Source organism: Panulirus ornatus, chromosome 18 (genome assembly GCF_036320965.1).
Source record: "Panulirus ornatus isolate Po-2019 chromosome 18, ASM3632096v1, whole genome shotgun sequence".
In the NCBI taxonomy this organism is placed as follows: domain Eukaryota; kingdom Metazoa; phylum Arthropoda; class Malacostraca; order Decapoda; family Palinuridae; genus Panulirus; species Panulirus ornatus.
In genome coordinates, this window is record NC_092241.1 from 6,562,668 (window position 1) to 6,583,210 (window position 20,543).

General features: G+C 38.1%; 2 protein-coding genes and 1 long non-coding RNA gene across 21 annotated transcripts in view; 2 read left to right on the forward strand and 1 right to left on the reverse strand.

Annotated features, from left to right (window-relative positions):
* fy (fuzzy planar cell polarity protein-like protein) overlaps positions 1-17,500 on the forward strand; it is a 55,087-nt gene extending 37,587 nt beyond the window's left edge. Inside the window, exons 7-9 of the mRNA XM_071672842.1 lie at positions 2,516-2,696; positions 6,609-6,736; positions 8,512-17,500. Coding sequence (XP_071528943.1) covers positions 2,516-2,696; positions 6,609-6,736; positions 8,512-8,569 — 367 coding nt within the window. The 3' untranslated portion in view covers positions 8,570-17,500. The remainder of the gene's footprint in view (positions 1-2,515; positions 2,697-6,608; positions 6,737-8,511) is intronic.
* Positions 17,287-20,543, reverse strand: part of CRMP (Collapsin Response Mediator Protein) — a 214,114-nt gene continuing 210,857 nt past the window's right edge. For all 19 annotated transcript variants that reach the window (XM_071672827.1, XM_071672829.1, XM_071672826.1 and 16 more), the window contains one exon: positions 17,287-18,453. In XM_071672827.1, the coding sequence (XP_071528928.1) occupies positions 18,365-18,453 (89 nt within the window). In that variant the 3' untranslated portion in view covers positions 17,287-18,364. The remainder of the gene's footprint in view (positions 18,454-20,543) is intronic.
* Positions 18,341-20,341, forward strand: LOC139754979 (uncharacterized). The gene is made up of 2 exons (XR_011713991.1): positions 18,341-18,473; positions 19,530-20,341. It is a non-coding gene; the product is annotated as an uncharacterized lncRNA (long non-coding RNA).

Sequence of the window (20,543 nt, forward strand, 5' to 3'; positions counted from 1 at the left end):
TTACCAAACTCCGTCACCAGCTTCTGCAGTTTCTCACATGAATCCGCCACCAGCGCTGTATCATCAGCGAACAACAACTGACTCACTTCCCAAGCTCTCTCATCCCCAACAGACTTCATACTTGCCCCTCTTTCCAAAACTCTTGCATTTACCTCCCTAACAACCCCATCCATAAACAAATTAAACAACCATGGAGACATCACACACCCCTGCCGCAAACCTACATTCACTGAGAACCAATCACTTTCCTCTCTTCCTACACGTACACATGCCTTACATCCTCGATAAAAACTTTTCACTGCTTCTAACAACTTTCCTCCCACACCATATATTCTTAATACCTTCCACAGAGCATCTCTATCAACTCTATCATATGCCTTCTCCAGATCCATAAATGCTACATACAAATCCATTTGCTTTTCTAAGTATTTCTCACATACATTCTTCAAAGCAAACACCTGATCCACACATCCTCTACCACTTCTGAAACCACACTGCTCTTCCCCAATCTGATGCTCTGTACATGCCTTCACCCTCTCAATCAATACCCTCCCATATAATTTACCAGGAATACTCAACAAACTTATACCTCTGTAATTTGAGCACTCACTCTTATCCCCTTTGCCTTTGTACAATGGCACTATGCAAGCATTCCGCCAATCCTCAGGCACCTCACCATGAGTCATACATACATTAAATAACCTTACCAACCAGTCAACAATACAGTCACCCCCTTTTTTAATAAATTCCACTGCAATACCATCCAAACCTGCTGCCTTGCCGGCTTTCATCTTCCGCAAAGCTTTTACTACCTCTTCTCTGTTTACCAAATCATTTTCCCTAACCCTCTCACTTTGCACACCACCTCGACCCAAACACCCTATATCTGCCACTCTGTCATCAGACACATTCAACAAACCTTCAAAATACTCATTCCATCTCCTTCTCACATCACCACTACTTGTTATCACCTCCCCATTTACGCCCTTCACTGAAGTTCCCATTTGCTCCCTTGTCTTACGCACCCTATTTACCTCCTTCCAGAACATCTTTTTATTCTCCCTAAAATTTACTGATAGTCTCTCACCCCAACTCTCATTTGCCCTTTTTTTCACCTCTTGCACCTTTCTCTTGACCTCCTGTCTCTTTCTTTTATACTTCTCCCACTCAATTGCATTTTTTCCCTGCAAAAATCGTCCAAATGCCTCTCTCTTCTCTTTCACTAATACTCTTACTTCTTCATCCCACCACTCACTACCCTTTCTAAACAGCCCACCTCCCACTCTTCTCATGCCACAAGCATCTTTTGCGCAATCCATCACTGATTCCTTAAATACATCCCATTCCTCCCCCACTCCCCTTACTTCCATTGTTCTCACCTTTTTCCATTCTGTACACAGTCTCTCCTGATACTTCTTCACACAGGTCTCCTTCCCAAGCTCACTTACTCTCACCACCTTCTTCACCCCAACATTCACTCTTCTTTTCTGAAAACCCATACTAATCTTCACCTTAGCCTCCACAAGATAATGATCAGACATCCCTCCAGTTGCACCTCTCAGCACATTGACATCCAGAAGTCTCTCTTTCGCACGCCTGTCCATTAACACGTAATCCAATAACGCTCTCTGGCCATCTCTCCTACTTACATAAGTATACTTATGTATATCTCGCTTTTTAAACCAGGTATTCCCGATCATCAGTCCTTTTTCAGCACATAAATCTACAAGCTCTTCACCATTTCCATTTACAACACTGAACACCCCATGCATACCAATTATTCCCTCAACTGCCACATTACTCACCTTTGCATTCATATCACCCATCACTATAACCCGGTCTCGTGCATCAAAACCGCTAACACACTCATTTAGCTGTTCCCAAAACACTTGCTTTCTTAAGAATCTTTTTTATATTTGATGCTGCAAACTGTAACTTAATACTCAACAGCCCTTGATGCTCACCAGCCATAACCTATCTGATCACTTCCATTTTTACACTAAAGTGATACTCTTTTCACTCTGGATATTTTTAGTACCAGTAAGTGAAAGCCTTTTTCCATATATTTTTTTCTAAAATGCATTTTAGTTTTCTAGTAAAACTTTATCTGGATGAAGAATTCAGTCTTGGTTTATAGTACAGCAGAAATTATTTGATGGAGAATGTGCATAGGAGCAGAGAAAATATGGAAAATTGAAGATTTGTGCTATCTATCTGTATCTCGGATGCCCATTCCCTTCAGGCATTCCTTCAAGAGGTTGACCATTGCAAAAGAGTCTCCATAAATGGTGAACTCCAGTATCAGTTCTCAGCCTGTAGTGCCTCACTTGTAACAGTCCATTGGCAAAGGGCAACTATACTGCAGGCTCAGATATGAAGACGTACTAATCCGAAAATTAGATGTCAGATAACAAAAAAAGTTATTTAAACTGCTATACATAAATTGTATGTTAATGTTTAAAGTGTGTTTATATGTAATGAATACCTGAATAACATTCAAATCTACGATTTACAGGCTCATTCTAGTCAATTATGACCATAAGAAATGTGTAAGCTGCATACATCTAAGTGAAGAATCAAGATCTAGATCCTTAAGTGTGACAAAGAAGATTGCTGCGTTACGTTCTGTTTACCGGAGTATTGTAGGACCATTACTTCAACCCCCGGCTATGCCTCCAGAAGATTTTCCAACAAGGGTAATTCATTTCTTGAAGCAATTCATATTCTTTATTTACAATGGATTTTTTTCTGTCATAATTTGATAATGATCAAGTCAGCAAAGCCAGAAAATAATCTAGTATGAATTTAGCAGGTTTGGATGGTATTGCAGTGGAGTCTATGAAAAAAGGGGGTGACTGGTTGGTAAGGTTATTTAATGTATGTATGACTCATGGTGAGGTGCCTGAGGATTGGCGGAATGCGTGCATAGTGCCATTGTACAAAGGCAAAGGGGATAAGAGTGAGTGCTCAAATTACAGAGGTATAAGTTTGTTGAGTATTCCTGGTAAATTATATGGGAGGGTATTGATTGAGAGGGTGAAGGCATGTACAGAGCATCAGATTGGGGAAGAGCATTGTGGTTTCAGAAGAGGTAGAGGATGTGTGGATCAGGTGTTTGCTTTGAAGAATGTATGTGAGAAATACGTAGAAAAGCAAATGGATTTGTATGTAGCATTTATGGATCTGGAGAAGGCATATGATAGAGTTGATAGAGATGCTGTGTGGAAGGTATTAAGAATATATGGTGTGGGAGGCAAGTTGTTAGAAGCAGTGAAAAGTTTTTATCGAGGATGTAAGGCATGTGTACATGTAGGAAGAGAGGAAAGTGATTGGTTCTCAGTGAATGTAGGTTTGTGGCAGGGGTGTGTGATGTCTCCATGGTTATTTAATTTGTTTATGGATGGGGTTGTTAGGGAGGTGAATGCAAGAGTTTTGGAAAGAGGGGCAAGTATGAAGTCTGTTGTGGATGAGAGAGCTTTGGAAGTAAGTCAGTTGTTGTTCGCTGATGATACAGCGCTGGTGGCTGATTCATGTGAGAAACTGCAGAAGCTGGTGACTGAGTTTGGTAAAGTGTGAAAGAAGAAAGTTAAGAGTAAATGTGAATAAGAGCAAGGTTATTAGGTACAGTAGGGTTAAGGGTCAAGTCAATTGGGAGGTAAGTTTGAATGGAGAAAAACTGGAGGAAGTAAAGTGTTTTAGATATCTGGGAGTGGATCTGGCAGTGGATGGAACCATGGAAGCGGAAGTGAATCATAGGGTGGAGGAGGGGGCGAAAATCCTGGGAGCCTTGAAGAATGTGTGGAAGTCGAGAACATTATCTCGGAAAGCAAAAATTGGTATGTTTGAAGGAATAGTGGTTCCAACAATGTTGTATGGTTGCGAGGCGTGGGCTATGGATAGAGTTGTGCGCAGGAGGATGGATGTGCTGGAAATGAGATGTTTGAGGACAATGTGTGGTTTGATCGAGTGAGTAATGTAAGGGTAAGAGAGATGTGTGGAAATAAAAAGAGCGTGGTTGAGAGAGCAGAAGAGGGTGTTTTGAAATGGTTTGGGCACATGGAGAGAATGAGTGAGGAAAGATTGACCCAGAGGATATATATGTCGGAGATGGAGGGAACGAGGAGAAGTGGGAGACCAAATTGGAGGTGGAAAGATGGAGTAAAAAAGATTTTGTGTGATTGGGGCCTGAGCATGCAGGAGGGTGAAATGTGGGCAAGGAATAGAGTGAATTGGATCGATGTGGTATACCGGGGTTGATGTGCTGTCAGTGGATTGAATCAGGGCATGTGAAGCATCTGGGGTAAACCATGGAAAGTTGTGTGGGGCCTGGATGTGGAAAGGGAGCTGTGGGTTCGGGCATTATTGCATGACAGCTAGAGACTGAGTGTGAACGAATGGGGCCTTTATTGTCTTTTCCTAGCGCTACCTCGCACACATGGGGGGGGTGGGTGGTATTCCATGTGTGGCGAGGTGGCGATGGGAATGAATAAAGGCAGACAGTGTGAATTGTGTGCATGGGTATATATGTATGTGTCTGTGTGTGTATTTATATGTGTACATTGAGATGTATAGGTATGTATATTTGCGTGTGTGGACGTGTATGTATATACATGTGTACGGGGGTGGGTTGGGCCATTTCTTTCATCTGTTTCCTTGCACTACCTTGCAAACGCGGGAGACAGCGACAAAGCAAAATAAAATAAAATATAAAATGAATTTAGCCAAGGATAGTAATGAAAGAATGCTTCCCTCATATCTTTTGTGTATAAGCCAGCAAAAGAGGGCAGGGCTGGAAGTCCTCCCCTTCTTTTATATTGGTATCTAATAGTGAGATTAGAACGGAGTTGAGTGAGGAGTGCTTATCTTTCAAGAAAGGGGGAAGAATGAGATAATTGTGAGGGAAAGAGCAAACAAGGGTTGCCTGAGCTGAAGGAGGAGTTAAAGAGTGTAAGGAAGTGAGTTCTAGATTAGTTTGGGTGAAAAGTGGTGTGGAATACAAAGAAGGGATGATTGTCGATACTTGTGCACCTGGTGCTAAGGGATCAAGTATTACTGGTGGGAGAACTGAATACAAAGGTGGTTGTTGTGGCAGTATAGGGTTTAACTAGGGGGTGTTATCCAGCTTAATTTAAAATGATGAACAGCTCATCGAGTTGCATGCTCAGATTTGTGATAAGGATATACCTACTGTAAAAAATTTTGCATAGATAAGAATAAGTGGATGAGTGGGGTTTACAATGAGTGGGCATTATTGAATTATGTAATTGATAGTCATGCAAAAGAGAGACTCAGATGTAAATATGCAGAGAGAGGGGCTCTTGGTGAAATGTCTGATTACTTCCTGATGGAGGCAAGTGTGAAAGTCAGTTGTAGTATTAAGATAAAAGAAATTTCAGGGGTGGGGAAATGGTGGCATGTTTGCAGAGATACCAAGGGAAGTTGGGTGAAAAATTGTAGTAGGTGAGAGTAGATGGAGATGTGCATGCACAAAGCACGAGACTGGGGAGGAGCATTGTGACTCTGGTAGTGGTAGAGGACATATGGACCATGTGTTTGCTTTGAAGAATTTATGAGAAATACTTTGAGAAAGGGAAGGATTTGTTTGTGGCATTTATGAATTAGAGAAAGTGTATAATGAGATTGATAGAGATGCCATTTAGAAGGTACCACAAACTTATGGTGTGCGAGGATAGCTAACAGGAGCAGTGAGAGGCTGAGATGTGTGCGAGTAGGAAGGGAGGAAAGTGAGTGGTTCCAGATAAAGCTGGATCTTCATCAAGGGTGTATGATGTAACCATAACTATTAAATCTATATATTGATGGGGTTGTGAGGGATAAATGCAAGTGTCTTAGAGAGGGGGGCAGATCTCCTGCATTCATGGGGGCGTCTAGGAGATGAATCAGTTGCTGTTTGCAAATGATACATCCCTGTCGGCATACTCACATGAAAAACTGGAAGGGCTATTTTGAGTTAAGGAAGATGTTTTAAGGGAAGTTGAGATTTAATGTAAATAAAAGTAAGGTTCGGAGGTTAAGTTTGGGTGAGAGACTGGTCATTCTGATTGTGAGTTTCATTGGAGATACAACTGAACCCATTAACTGAATGATAAAGATATGTGGAAAGAATGTTTTTTCTTTGCTCGTAAAGATACTAAGTATAGAAAAAGGTAAAATAGTAGTTAGAAGAATATAAGGATGGCATATAGTTTGAGAATATGTGCCTGAATACTAAGTGAAGGAGTTGGATGATATGATCTAATGGAAGAACATTTAGTGGGAGATTTGTGGGTTTGAGAAAAATTTTATTCCATGGAACAGCATTTTTCACGTGAAAATATAGTGTAACACGTAAAGATTTTGTGTAATTTTATTGTATGAGTGAGTTCTGGACTGGAGCTACTAGTTTTTGTTATATTGGGTTCTGATTAGTTATTGAAAATTATAAAAAGTTTTATCAGTCTGTAAGTAGTGTATATTTTGATAATTTTTATAAAGTTTTTACATAATATGAAAAGATAGCTGTGAACCTATATATTTTTGTCAGTTTCAGGTAAACATATTCACATGAAACTGCAGAAATTGAATATGACTGACTTCTCTTTATACAGCTGCATCCAGATCATACACCACTTGAGTCATACGTGTCCACAGACAGCTATAAAGTGTATGTTTTGCAGTCATCTCCATACCATCTTCTAGTCCTGTTTCCACCAGCTCTACCAATTCACATAGCCAGGTGAGGAAACAGTGTGTGGGGCTGTACTAAAGCAGCCTAAGTATAATTCTTCTGCCTTAAGTATTCCAAATTTTTCTGCATTTGATTATTTCTGGCTTTCACTCCTTCATGTTGACGTTATAAATCTTGTCCCACTTTTTCTACATACCACACAGCACTACAGACACACACACAATCATACTTATGTCAACTGTGAGTTGTATTTCATGGTATTAGTAAACAAAATGGCTTGGGCAGAAAAGTGCTTTAAAAAATGAAGTTCATCTCAGATAAAAGAAAACTGGCTAAGAAGAAGAAAATCAGTTATAGCTTCTTTGTTGTTTCTAGGCCTGACTGAAAGGTGGAATAGTTGTAGGAGGAGGTAAAGGTGGCAGTCATAAATTTAAGTTTTATGATAGTAAAGAATGTTCAAGAGATTGGGTCCCACGAGTGTAAAACTCCCTTCCCTTACAGTACAGATAGGTAATCACAAAAGCAGGAAGATGACCCGGCAGCTTTGCTGTTTCAAGGAAGGAGTAGGTATCACAGTGGTCATTCTTCATGTGGTTAGTCTCCTTGCAGAATCAGTAGGAGGCAGCGACTGGATGTGTGCATATGTTCCTGCTTTAATGGCAGGAACACGCAGACGGCTTACAAGGGCAGTGGCTGAAATGATGCCTGTAGAAGAGGAGGAGGGCACCACCAGTGCATCAAGGGTGACAGAGAGGGTTGGTTGAAGAGTTAATAAGGCAGAAGGCTTTTGAATTCCACTCTGGCTAAGTGAGAGAGGTGGAGGAAGAGCATTCTCAGATATGCAGTCAGTGTTTCAAACTGCAGCAAATAAAACCCTCATAGCTGCTTTGAAGAGAAATATTTATAGCTCCTTTTCAGCACTCCAAGCTTTTGGGAAGATTTTATAATGTTTATTTTGTGGGATTTCTAGGATAGTGAGGTAAACATGTTTTGTGTCATTGCAAAGTTGAACTGTTACATTTTGAAATCTAACACTGGCCATCAAATGTGACTTAGAAAGATACCATGGCATAGGGAGAAATTAGTGCTCTTACTCTGTTGAAATTCTCTTGGTTACTGCTTCTTTATTCCAAGATGCTGTTCTGGTCCTGATGAACTCTTTGTCTATGATTTACAAGTCTTAATGCAGTTTTACTTCTCACCGTAAAATACGCTTAAAGTCCCTAGCTGCCAAAAAGCATTTTATACATCCCACATGGTTTGCCAGCCCTTGCCCAAATGGAAAATATCTCCAGGGTCCCATAAGTTGATCCCCCATGCAGTGTTCAACTTAAACCTCACGCATAAACATTAATTTGCTCGGCTAACTGCCACCACCATCCTAGTTCTCACTCTTTGCTACTCTTACTTTATTTTTACCATTATTTAGGTAGTTTATGGATAAGTCATGTATTTCAAGCATGAATAAAGATTTTTTTTCATTTTCACTTTTTCCTGTATTAGTGGAATAGCATTAGGAACAAAGGCCAGCATTATTTGCTTATGTTCTTTCTGTAGCAGTCATAAATAGTGGTAGTTTAAGATGGTTTTCATGAGGGTTTATGAGTTGGTAGTGTGGGGCCCTATAGCATTTTTTTTTTTTTTTTTTTTGCATACTTTGTGGTCTGTTCATCATTATGTTGAGGTATCTATTAAAATGCATGATTGATCACTGTGATTTCGTAGTTAAAACTATTAAGTACCATTGGATACTTGCTGTTTCATACAGAAAATTTGCAAATCATAATAAAGATGTTAATTTCTTTTATATATTTTTTTCACAGACAAGTAAGCATCAGAACACTATCAATTTTCACAAAAGGGAAGACCTCCAGACTCTGACACTGCAAGAAATGGATGAAGTTTCACTCGTACAGCTTAATTAGTACAAATATTGATTCAGATTATTTTTTTTATACTTCTACGTCACACATATGTAATTAACTTGTTAGTTTTCTTGAATATATGAATTGAATATGAAGGTGCAGTTATTGTTGTCGGATACATGAGACCCATTTTATGCCATAGTGCCTTGGAGACACAAAATGGGCTCCTTATAAGAAGTATATGAAAGTTTAATAGTGGTTGAATGAGTGGGTTGTACGTGACGTGTCCTGTATAGGGTCATTTGTATAAAGTATGTGCATTTTCAGTCTTCCAGTTTATTGATTAATGTCGTTTATGTTTTTTGTTATGAGTTTGCATGTTAATGTACGAGGCTCATACAGAGTTTTGGAGATTTTTTACATGTCTTGTGGAATATTGATTCATTTCTTTAAATGTGCATAGTGAAAAAGATTCTCATGAGAATTTATCATCATTGTACATTTGGGGGTATGTTACTTTGATATGATAAAGTCCATGTTTTAGTGCAATATATTTTCAAGCTTAGAGTCAGACATCATTTAGAGAAATTGCCTTTCTATCTGAAACAGCCAAACTCAGCAGAGTGTCTGTATTCACAAAAACTAAATTCTTTTAACACATTACTGATCATCCAGATAAAGATGGCTAAAAACATCATGGCATACTTTTTATGGAACAAAATTAGGATAAAGATTTTTCATGTACATTGAAGAACTGTATAGTCATGGGCAGAGTAAATAATTGTTTTAGACGTAAATGGTGAGTTATGTGTAACTTGGAAGCCCAATTGAATATCAAACTAGAGAGAGGAAAAAAGGGAAGGTATTGAAGGAACACCATTCTCTTTTAAAAGTAATTTCCAATATGGAAAGTTTCTCTGACAACTCATGGTCACCTGTGGTCCCTTAATGGAGTAATAATATTGAATATGTATGAACAAATATCAAAAGTATGAGTCTCAAGAGTCAAATATGGGTTATGTAATATGAAAAAAAAATAGAGGTAGTGTAGAAATTCTAGACATGAATAATTATGTAAATAGAGTGATGTCTTTTTTAAGTCAGCCTAATATTTAATTTTATATAAAGCTTTTATTTTTATTTTTTTCATACTTGTTTGCTGTTTTCCACATTAGCTAGGTAGTGCAAGGAATATGTGAAGAAAGGCCACATCTGCTCACATCCGTTCTCAAGCTGTCATGTGTAATACATGGAAACCACAGCTCCTTATCCACAACCAGGCCCCACAGACCTTTCCATAATTTACTCTGGATGCTGTACATACCCTTGACAGTACTTTTACCCAAACTATACAACATTGTTCCAATTCATTCCATACCCTGCTTGTCTTTCACCCTCCAGATATTCAGGCCCTGATTGCTTAAAATCTTTTTCACTCCCTCCTTCCATCTCCAATTTGGTCTTCCCATTCTCCTTGTTTCCTCTTCTGACTCATACATCCTCCTTATCAACTTTCCTTTCTCATTCTCGCAGTTTTTAGGTATCCTTTTTCAAATCAAAAAGCGCTGAATAACCATTAAGCTTCCATAATGTACAAATTCAATAGAATGAGCCGTTTCTCTATGAAATGAATTATCCTTCAAAGGTTAAAGAAAATACAAATTTTGATACTTTTGTGTTGGCCTGGTTCACTACTGAGTAAGGGGTAGGGAAGGGTGTGGATGATACACATGACAACTGGTAATAAGAGAGAAGGATGTGGGTATGATGTTTCTCTTTCTGTTGAACTTGTATCTCTCTGTATTGTTTTACCAGTCACAGGCTCATTTGTTGATTTTAATCCATTTATTTTGTGTATTTCCTCACATTTTTCTGTGTACGAGTATGAATTCACTCTTTTGTTAGGTGTGAACTCTCTGAAAAGAATAATATTGAAGATTATAATTTACTGTATCATTTTATTTATTATGTGAAGTTTTTGATGCCAAGGCTGGGTTGAGGTGCTTAAGAATTTGAGCTTTAGATATTTTCTTTTTTTATATTTATATTTTTTTTATTATACTTAGTCACTGTCTCCTGTGTTAGTGAGGTAGTGCAAGGAAACAGATGAAAGAATGGTCCAACCCACCCACATACACATGTATATACATAAACGCTCACACACGCACATTTCAACGTTTACATATATGTACATGCACAGACATATACATATATACACATGTGCATATCCATACTTGCTGCCTTCATCCATTCCTGTAAGCCTCTAATAAAAACCTTCTAAAGCTGCATAGTGAGCCAACACTTCATTGGCTATCAAGTTCCACTCCTGTTACCCAGGTAGCTGTCTTTTCTTTCTGCCTCACCTACATGTGTACTATTGGTATTCTGTCCACAAACATACAAAATCTCCCTCCATGTCACACGCAACACTTAACTCACACAGCTCCTTCTTTGTAACTGTAGATTTCCTTTGGTGACCACTATGTGCTACCCCTGCCTTTTGGTAAAATGATAGGAGCAATAGGTAGAAGTAGTAGGTAGGAACATTTAGGTAGAAACATTAGGTCGAAGTAGTCGGTAGGAACATTAGGTAGAAACCTCTGCAAACACTGCTAGACTGACCCTCTGCCGGTGGCCTGCTAAGGGTGGGGCATTAGAGGCTAAGAATTGGCGCTGGAGTTCACCAGTTATGTAGACTCATTGCTATGGCCACCCCCTTGAGAGAGTTCTTGAAGGGAACAAGCATCAGAGATAGAGATTAGATAGATACCTTCTAAAGAGAACTATGTAAAAAAAAAAATTATGCAAATACAATTTACCTCATCAGTGTATTGATTATTCATTGAATGTTTTGAAAATAACATGATTGTTGATTATTGCAAGGAGATAAGAGTTCTATCTGTTTCACTTAGCCTCCTCTATGTTTTTGAATATGTTGACAATTGTCTTGTAAAATATATGAAAAATGAACTTGTAATATCAATCACCAATTGTAAGTCGAATGTTTTAAACCCAAGGTGATTCAGGTATTTGATATTTGAACATGTGAATAATCATGAGCCTTTTGTGACTGTATGTACATATTGTATATGTTTAAGATTGCTCTGTGATTTTTTAGAGTTTAAGGAGACTTTAGGGCAATAATAGGTTTGTTTTTAGGGCCTCTAGTCCCTTATCCTGTACTTACAGTGACAGCTATTGAACTGAACCTCACACAACTGAGACTGGCAGTTTATCAGTTCGTATTTTATGAAAAGTCACAATACTAGGCTAGCGTAGTTCTCATATAACAGTGTATCTCCAGTTTGCAAGTAATTATATGTTGATCTGGTAGGTAGTAGTTGGTAGGCAGCCAACAACCAAGGAGGTATATTACCAGTACTACCTGCATGGATATTGAGGTTTGTGACAGTTGTGTAGTGAGCCAGCACTTTAGTGGTTGTAAAGTTGCACTCTTCTGACCCAGGTAGCTATCTTTTCTTTCTGCCTCACCCACACGTGGACTACTGGCATTCTGTCCAAACACATACAATCTCTCTTTTTCATGCATAACACATGACAACGCTTAACTAACACAGCTTATTCCTCGTAACTCTAGATTTTCCTGCAGTAAGCACTGTGCACTAGCCCTGCCTTTTGGCAAGATGGTAGTTGTTGTTTAAGTAGTAGATAGGAGCATTAGGTAGAAGTAATCAGTATGAACATTAGGTTGGAGCCTCTGTAAACACTGCTAGAGTTACCCTCTGCTAGTGACCTGTTAAGGGTGAAGTTAAGAAGTGGTACTGGAAATCTCTACTTATGGAGACTATTCCCTTGGCCATCCTCTTGAGGGAGTTCCAGTTGGAACAGGCATCAGATAGATAGATAGATATTTGTTGATCTATATATATTTCTGATGTCTTTTCTCTCCAGGGGATGGCTTTGGCAAAAGTTTCCATATCTGGTGCTTATTCACCTTCAGTGCTTCACTCTTAACAAGCCATTGGCAGAGTGAGGGCAACTCTAGCGTAGTGTTTCCAGAGGCTCCTAGCATGTGTTCCTGCCTACTACTCTTACGTAATGTTCTTACCAACTACTACTATCTAATGTTTCTAACTAATGCCCCTGCCAAAATGTTCCCACCTACTTCTAGCTGTTCTTCCTACCTTCTTGCCAAAAGATAGGGTTAGCGCATAGTGCTCACTGCGTGAAAATTTAGCTATGAAGAATGAGCTGTTTGAGTTAAACATTAAAAATGTTATGAGTAATAAGGAAAGATTGTCTGTATGTGCACGGAATGCCAGTGATCCACGTGTGCATGAGGCGGAGAGAAAAGACAGCTGCATGGGTTACAGGAGTGCAACTTGACAACCACTGAAGTGCCGACTCAATTTGCAGCTGTCACTAACCCTCCCTGAGTGTTCACTGCCTACTAACTAATACCTTCTATTTGTTACATTACAAATGCAAAATGCACTTCTCAGTCTAGATTATTGTAGCATTACCTGAAAAGTTGATCTGTACTCATAAACTCGGTAGGTATTTTTGCATGACTACACTTATCGAGTGTTGTGATATTTCACACAATAAGAGTCAGATATTGTGCCAATTTCAATCGTTTAAAGTTCAATGTAATTGTCTTCAAATCTGTTCCACTTAGGTTGTTATTAGATGATATCAAGATGTATGGGACTTATCATTCAGATGGGTAATATTAGTTTGTTGCCATAAAGTAGAATGTGTGTCTTGAGATATGTTAGTGGTAATTTATTGGGTGGTGTATATATATAAATGCGACAGTATACTTTATTGATTTCTGTATTAGTAAAGTTTTTATCTATAAACACAAAGTGATTTATATGAAGCTGTCTATAGATAATTGGGTTTTAATGTGAGTAAATTATTTATTGTACATTTGGCTTGTTAGAGTGAGTCAGCTGTTGACTGCATCAGTGGTAGATTTGAATGAAAAACTGCAATAGTTGATTTCTGGGTTTGAAAGAGAGTGTGAAAAGAGAGAGCTGAGAGTAAATGTAAGTAAAAGCAAGGTTACTAGGTTTAGCAGAGCAAAGAGACAGGTTAGGTGGGGTGTAAATTTGATTGGAGAAGTGAAGGAAGTGAGGCGTTTAAGATACCTAGGAGTGGATATGGCAGCAAATGGCACCATGGGACCTGAAGTGAGACATAGGGTGGATGAGGGGGTCAAGAGCTTAGGTGCATTGAGAAATATGTGGAAAGAGAGGTCACTGTCAGGGAGTTCAAAGAGGGCATGTTTGTAGGTATAGCAGTCCCAATAGCATGGAATAGATGCGAGGCTTGGGCTGTAGATGAAATTGTGCAGAATAGGGGAATGTATTGGAAATTAAATGTTTTAAGGACAGTATTTGGTGTGAGGAAAGTTGATCGAGTAAGAGGGAGGTGAGAGAATGAGTGAGGAAAGGTCGGCAGAGGTTATATTTCTTAGAAGTGGAAAGGACGTGGAATATCAGGAGACCGAATTGGAGAGGGAATGGTTTTTAGTGCTTGGGGATTAAATATGAAGGAGGGTGTAAGACAAGCATGGGAAAGAGTGAATTTGTGCGATGTGGTGTACAGGTGGCAATATCTTGTCAGTTGATTGAACCATGGCATATTAAGTGGTCAGGGGAAACCACAGATGAGTCCATGGGGGTTGGTTGTGGATAGTGGACCATGGTTTGTGCAACACATGACAGCTATAAAGTGGGTGTGAGCGAATAAGTTCATTTCTAGGTCAGTACCTTGTGCTACCCCAGCGACACTGTAATGGCAAACAAGCATGAAAAAATGTAATTATGAAATATTCTTTCGCAGTAAAATTGAGTAGCATTATCAAAAATGTTAGTGAAATAAATTTGTCCAATAACTTATAGGAGATAGTGAATTATGGTTATGTAAGTAAATGGATAAGTAACAAGTTTGGATTGTTGTACAGTTTGAATATTTATTTATTTATTTTGCTTTGTCGCTGTCTCCCGCGTTTGCGAGGTAGCGCAAGGAAACAGATGAAAGAAATGGCCCAACCCACCCCCATACACACGCAAATATACATACCTATACATCTCAATGTACACATATATATATATATATATACACACACACACACGTACCTATATACCCATGCACACAATACACACTGTCTGCCTTTATTCATTCCCATCGCCACCTCGCCACACATGGAATACCATCCCCCTCCCCCCTCATGTGTGCGAGGTAGCGCTAGGAAAAGACAACAAAGGCCCCATTCGTTCACACTCAGTCTCTAGCTGTCATGCAATAATGCCCAAAACCACAGCTCCCTTTCCACATCCAGGCCCCACACAACATTCCATGGTTTACCCCAGACGCTTCACATGCCCTGATTCAATCCACTGACAGCATGTCAACCCCGGTATACCACATCGATCCAATTCACTCTATTCCTTGCCCGCCTTTCACCCTCCTGCATGTTCAGGCCCCGATCACTCAAAATCTTTTTCACTCCATCTTTCCACCTCCAATTTGGTCTCCCACTTCTCCTCGTTCCCTCCACCTCCGACACATATATCCTCTTGGTCAATCTTTCCTCACTCATTCTCTCCATGTGCCCAAACCATTTCAGAACACCCTCTTCTGCTCTCTCAACCACGCTCTTTTTATTTCCACACATCTCTCTTACCCTTACATTACTTACTCGATCAAACCACCTCACACCACACATTGTCCTCAAACATCTCATTTCCAGCACATCCACCCTCTTGCGCACAACTCTATCCATAGCCCACGCCTCGCAACCATACAACATTGTTGGAACCACTATTCCTTCAAACATACCCAATTTTGCTTTCCGAAATAATGTTCTCGACTTCCACACATTCTTCAAGGCTCCCAGGATTTTCGCCCCCTCCCCCACCCTATGATTCACTTCTGCTTCCATGGTTCCATCCGCTGCCAGATCCACTCCCAGATATCTAAAACACTTTACTTCCTCCAGTTTTTCTCCATTCAAACTTACCTCCCAATTGACTTGACCCTCAACCCTACTGTACCTAATAACCTTGCTCTTATTCACATTTACTCTTAACTTTCTTCTTTCACACACTTTACCAAACTCAGTCACCAGCTTCTGCAGTTTCTCACAAAAGGATTTTTTAAAGCTGTAGTAAAAGTGGGTTATACCTTAATGAAACTGTAAATTTGGAACACTATAATTAAAGTACCAGATTAAATGTTATAATGAATAAACGATTGTCACCAAATAAACTGTAAAGAGGTGGAGGATGAGCATGTAACATTTGCAGTAGTAAACTTTGGTTTGTATGATGGTTCTGGAAGAATCTGTCGAAAAATTTTTATTGTAGAATGAGTATGCTAACATCTGGTTTTGTTAAGCTGGGTACTTCGATGTAGGAAAATTGTATTGACATGTAATAAGGTTGGTTTGTAATAGATTTACAAATGATTACTGTTGGAAGAAAACATTAATCCAATTTTACAATGATGTTAAGAGATTCAATGAAGATTTGACTTAATAATGTAATGTTGGATGATCATATTACAGTGTATGTAGGATTATTCCATTAAGAATGTTTCAACAGCTCTCAAATATATGATGATGATATTAACATCTCGACCAAGCTAACTTGAAGCTAATTCAGGAAATTCTGTAACAGCTTCGAGTATCTTTGGACAAGCTTATTGCCATCAACTTTTATAATGTACGGTTACCTTTACCTTCAGAACAGTATATTTGGTAGCTTGGAGCTATCATTGTGCCTTTCCTACCTTCGACCTGATTTTTGCTCTTCTTATCTCCCTCCCTTTATACTATAGGCCCTTGCACTTGTATCCTCCTCCTTACATCCTCCATACCCATGTATGTAAAAACTACTGCCTTACAATTCATCAGTTCTTCAAAAATACCCTTTCCACCTTCCTTTCACTTTCTCCTTTTGATTCAGCAATTCCCTTTCCTCACATTAACATTTCCAACTCTTACATCCACCCCTTTCCTTTTCTTACATCTTTCCAGTAGTTTCTTATTTTCCTGAAACTTTTCACTCGACTTTCTTCCATGATTTTTTACTCTTTCAGCTTCTTAACATTCTGCTCACACATTTTATATTCTTCCCTCATCCTTTGCTGAACTTCTACTGGTACATTCCTTTTCAGCAATCTATCATATGCCTTTTTCTTCTCTTCCACAGCATTTCTAAACTCTTCCATCCACTATGCATTTCCCTTTTCATTACAATATCTCAACCTTGTACTAATTCTACAATCTTTTCTAGTACATATTTCTAAACATTTTAAACACCTCATTCACTGCACTTCCATCTAAAATTTGGGTCACACTCCTCCCTGAATTCATTTTATTCATCTTCTTGCTTGCCAACCCCTTGCCTTTGCATTCTTCCCTACTACAATTTTTATTGATTTTAGCAATAAAAACTCAGACATATGTTTATTCCTACACAATAATGCATTTATAGACTAAGGGTAGTCTATAGCAATTATAAAAAAAATATTTCAAAATACAAAAGTGCAAGACACTTTACATAATATTTGCTTCATGCTCTTTTAAACCATACAAGTGTTGGCTGGCAAGATTGCCATATACATTTTAGCCAATGCACATCTTACAGCTCTTTCATTTTATATCATTTATCAATCCATTCCTTCTTCCTTACTGTTCGCTCTGTATTAGAGGCATGAGGTGCAATGATTAATGTCACTCAAAAGATTGACATAAAAAAACAAAGTAAGTTGAATTTATTGTCCATTGCCATATATCTTCCAATGTATGGCTGCACAGACATAATTGTATAAATATTTGTGTAATGAAGTCCACAGTTTTAAAAGAGTATGTTTCACTGTCGCTTGCAAGAAACATATTTTGTGCAAGAAAACCCCAGTTAAACCTGTTTAATGCATTACACTAATACACAGTCATAGTAAACATGGTAAAATTTACTTGGTTTAATTTCAGCAATATTATTTCAGCTTGAAAAGCTAGGCCCCTACACATTTAAATTTATTATAAGCTTTCTATTATTTAAAATTTGGATGTTTTTATCCAAGACCATCTAAATATGAATTTCATAGCAAAATGTGCAAATGAGTCTTACAAAACTTTTACATTAGTTTCTCGTAGTAAGGCAACAGATCTTGACTGCTTTTATATATCTACATTTTCCTTGAATAAGATAAAAGAAGGAAAATGCCAAAAGGAATGACTTTCATTCCATATACTGGCAGTGACAACATAACAGCACAGGCAAAGTGATCACATGCCTCCTGAGGAACCAAGGTACCTGGACCTCAGTTTACTCTCTTCCGAGGTCAATATTTTGAGGCAACCTCGTGTGTTTCTCAATCCTTGGAATACAAATTCAGGCATCACACAAAATCGTTAAAATGCACACTGAAAAAGACATCCTATATTACCTTTCCTATTTTATAGCAGTTATAAGTATGAAAGTAACAAAGCCTTATTTCTTATAAGAAATTTCACTACTTCACAACTGCAAACTTAGTGTAAATCTTCACATACAAATGACTATATCATAATCTAAATTATAAATGTTATGGTGTGTCAATAGCATTCATAATATATATTCAGAAGTATTTGCCTTTTTCTGCAATAGCAAAGTAGCCTAAGGAAGAGATGACTGATTTATACAGATTTCAATGTTATCGTATTTCGATCATACCTCTCATCATTGTATCACAATATTTTGGAATACAGTATATATGTAAGTAGTGTAAAAAGGAAAATATGAACATTTTTCAGTCTCAAAACAATAGTTGACACACTTTCCCATTAATGTTATGTCTACCAGAAGCTGCCAGAAGTCCTTCCACCTGGTGGGTTGTTCACCTTTACTGATGGTCGCTTTGGAGATTTGTCGTTAACCTGGGCACCTGTGAAAGTTGTTGATATGGTCAGTATTTAAAACAATCTTCGTTAACCAACATATTATGGGCCTAAATAAAGTTATATAGTACTTTAATGCTTGTTCTGTTATGTGATGATCAACTACACCTTTCAAATTTAAATATCTTTCGTGTTACTGAAATATCATCATCTATTCATTGAAACTCGTTAAACCTCTCAGCACATTTAAAGCTTATAACTACAACAGATATTAAAGCAATGATGGGCAAGTGAAAAAATTCCCTAATATCAATGACATAATATCTATAAAAAACACAAGATATTTATAAACATAAAAATGCATGGGTTTATCAGTTGTCTTTTAATTATTTAAATTTTTCTCTAAATATGTATTCCTAAATTTGTCAAAAATATTTTGCAAATATTCTAGTAAAAACCATAAATATGTACATACAGATATTAGCATGAAACCAGTTGTTTAACATCAAAGTCCAATTCAACACCCAAAATTTTAAAGCCAAAATGTATCCAACACATTCAAGCTTAAGGTACAGTTACCATTCCCTGTAAGAATAAGTGCAGTAGGATGGTAGCGAGCAGGAGTCAGTCAAGCAAAATAAAGCAAAGGACAGCCATGGTTATATTTCATATTATATTTCCTTCAAAAATTGGCCCAGCCCACTCATCAAAGCATGCATTTCACTAAACTACAACTCTCGTACAGTGATGCTACGGAATCCAGTTGCTAAAATCAGTCAACTTTATGGATATGTGATTGAATGTGCACATATATCACTTAAGCTTATGTTCATTTTTAAATTGTGCTACAGTTGTTCTGGTAAACTTAAAACTTTCAGAAAAAATAATGGATTTTAAGAGGTGTGTGCGGGAAAACTGATAAATTATTTACTGTGCGCATCATTAAAAAACTTTTGCATAAAATGCGTGATTATCAGCATTGACTGAGTGACTGTTTCCACTGTCACCCTCACTCTTTAAAAGCAATACTTTCACTACTGTCAATAAAAATTATTTTTTGTGTCAAGACCCAAGTCCTATCCAGCTACAGCTTTCTGTGAAACAACCAACTTTTGCATTTCAGTGCTTTGCTTCTAAAATTTTCCTAAGGAGGTGAGTCACCAGAAGATACCCAGATGGGATGTGCCACTGCGAGGAGGCACTAGCCTGATGCTCGTCCGAGGTTTAACATCATCATCTCTCTGACGACCTACAATGACCAGTGAGTTGCTTCAGATCATAAATGTGAAACTATTAAATTAAAAAAATTAAGTTATATACTTTCAGGCCCTCAATAATTCAATCAATTTCTGACATAATTTCAAAGAGAGTCTGACCTGGCCAGTCTTCTATTTGCATCTAATATCTTTCTGTTTGTTAATGTGCACGATATATGATTTAAGAGTGCTACCTCATTGTTCATGATTCTGATTAAAGAAAATCAGACAACTTATCATCTCTGTGAGGAGCTGTTTTACAATTTGTGATCCCTACCAAAATGAGGACAATCATTAAACAAAACTGGCTGCATGGACTTTTTTCCATATCTGAAATGGTCTGTCTAACACCTGCACATGCATATTAAATTTCTATCTATCTATCCATATTTCAGACACCTGTTCCAATTGGAACTCCCTTAAAGGGGTAGCCAACGGCAACAGAGTCTCTATAATTGAAGAACTCTATTGCTGCTTCTTAGCCTTTAGTGCTTCACGAGGGCAAGTCTAACGTTAGCAGCATTTGCAGAGGCTTCTACTACTCCTCTTATTAAATTTCTATAGTGGGGAAAATCAGAAGACTTGGAAACTATCCAAGCTCTGTGAATGTAAATTGAATGATAAGATACAACTAAATAATGGCCTCTATTTGGCTAGATTGAATAAACGCTTTACTGACTATCGTGTCTTATGGTACCTCAAACTTTTGCCAAAATGAACAAAATCCAAGCAGCTATGTGTATGTAACAGTAGATCATGGAAGGAAAACTGATGAATACCCAAAGGGTGTTTGTCAGCTCTTTTTATGTGCGAGTTCCATTTTGTCCCTGGAATCTATAACTGTACATGGAAAAAAGGTAGAGACAACCATTCAACAAGGT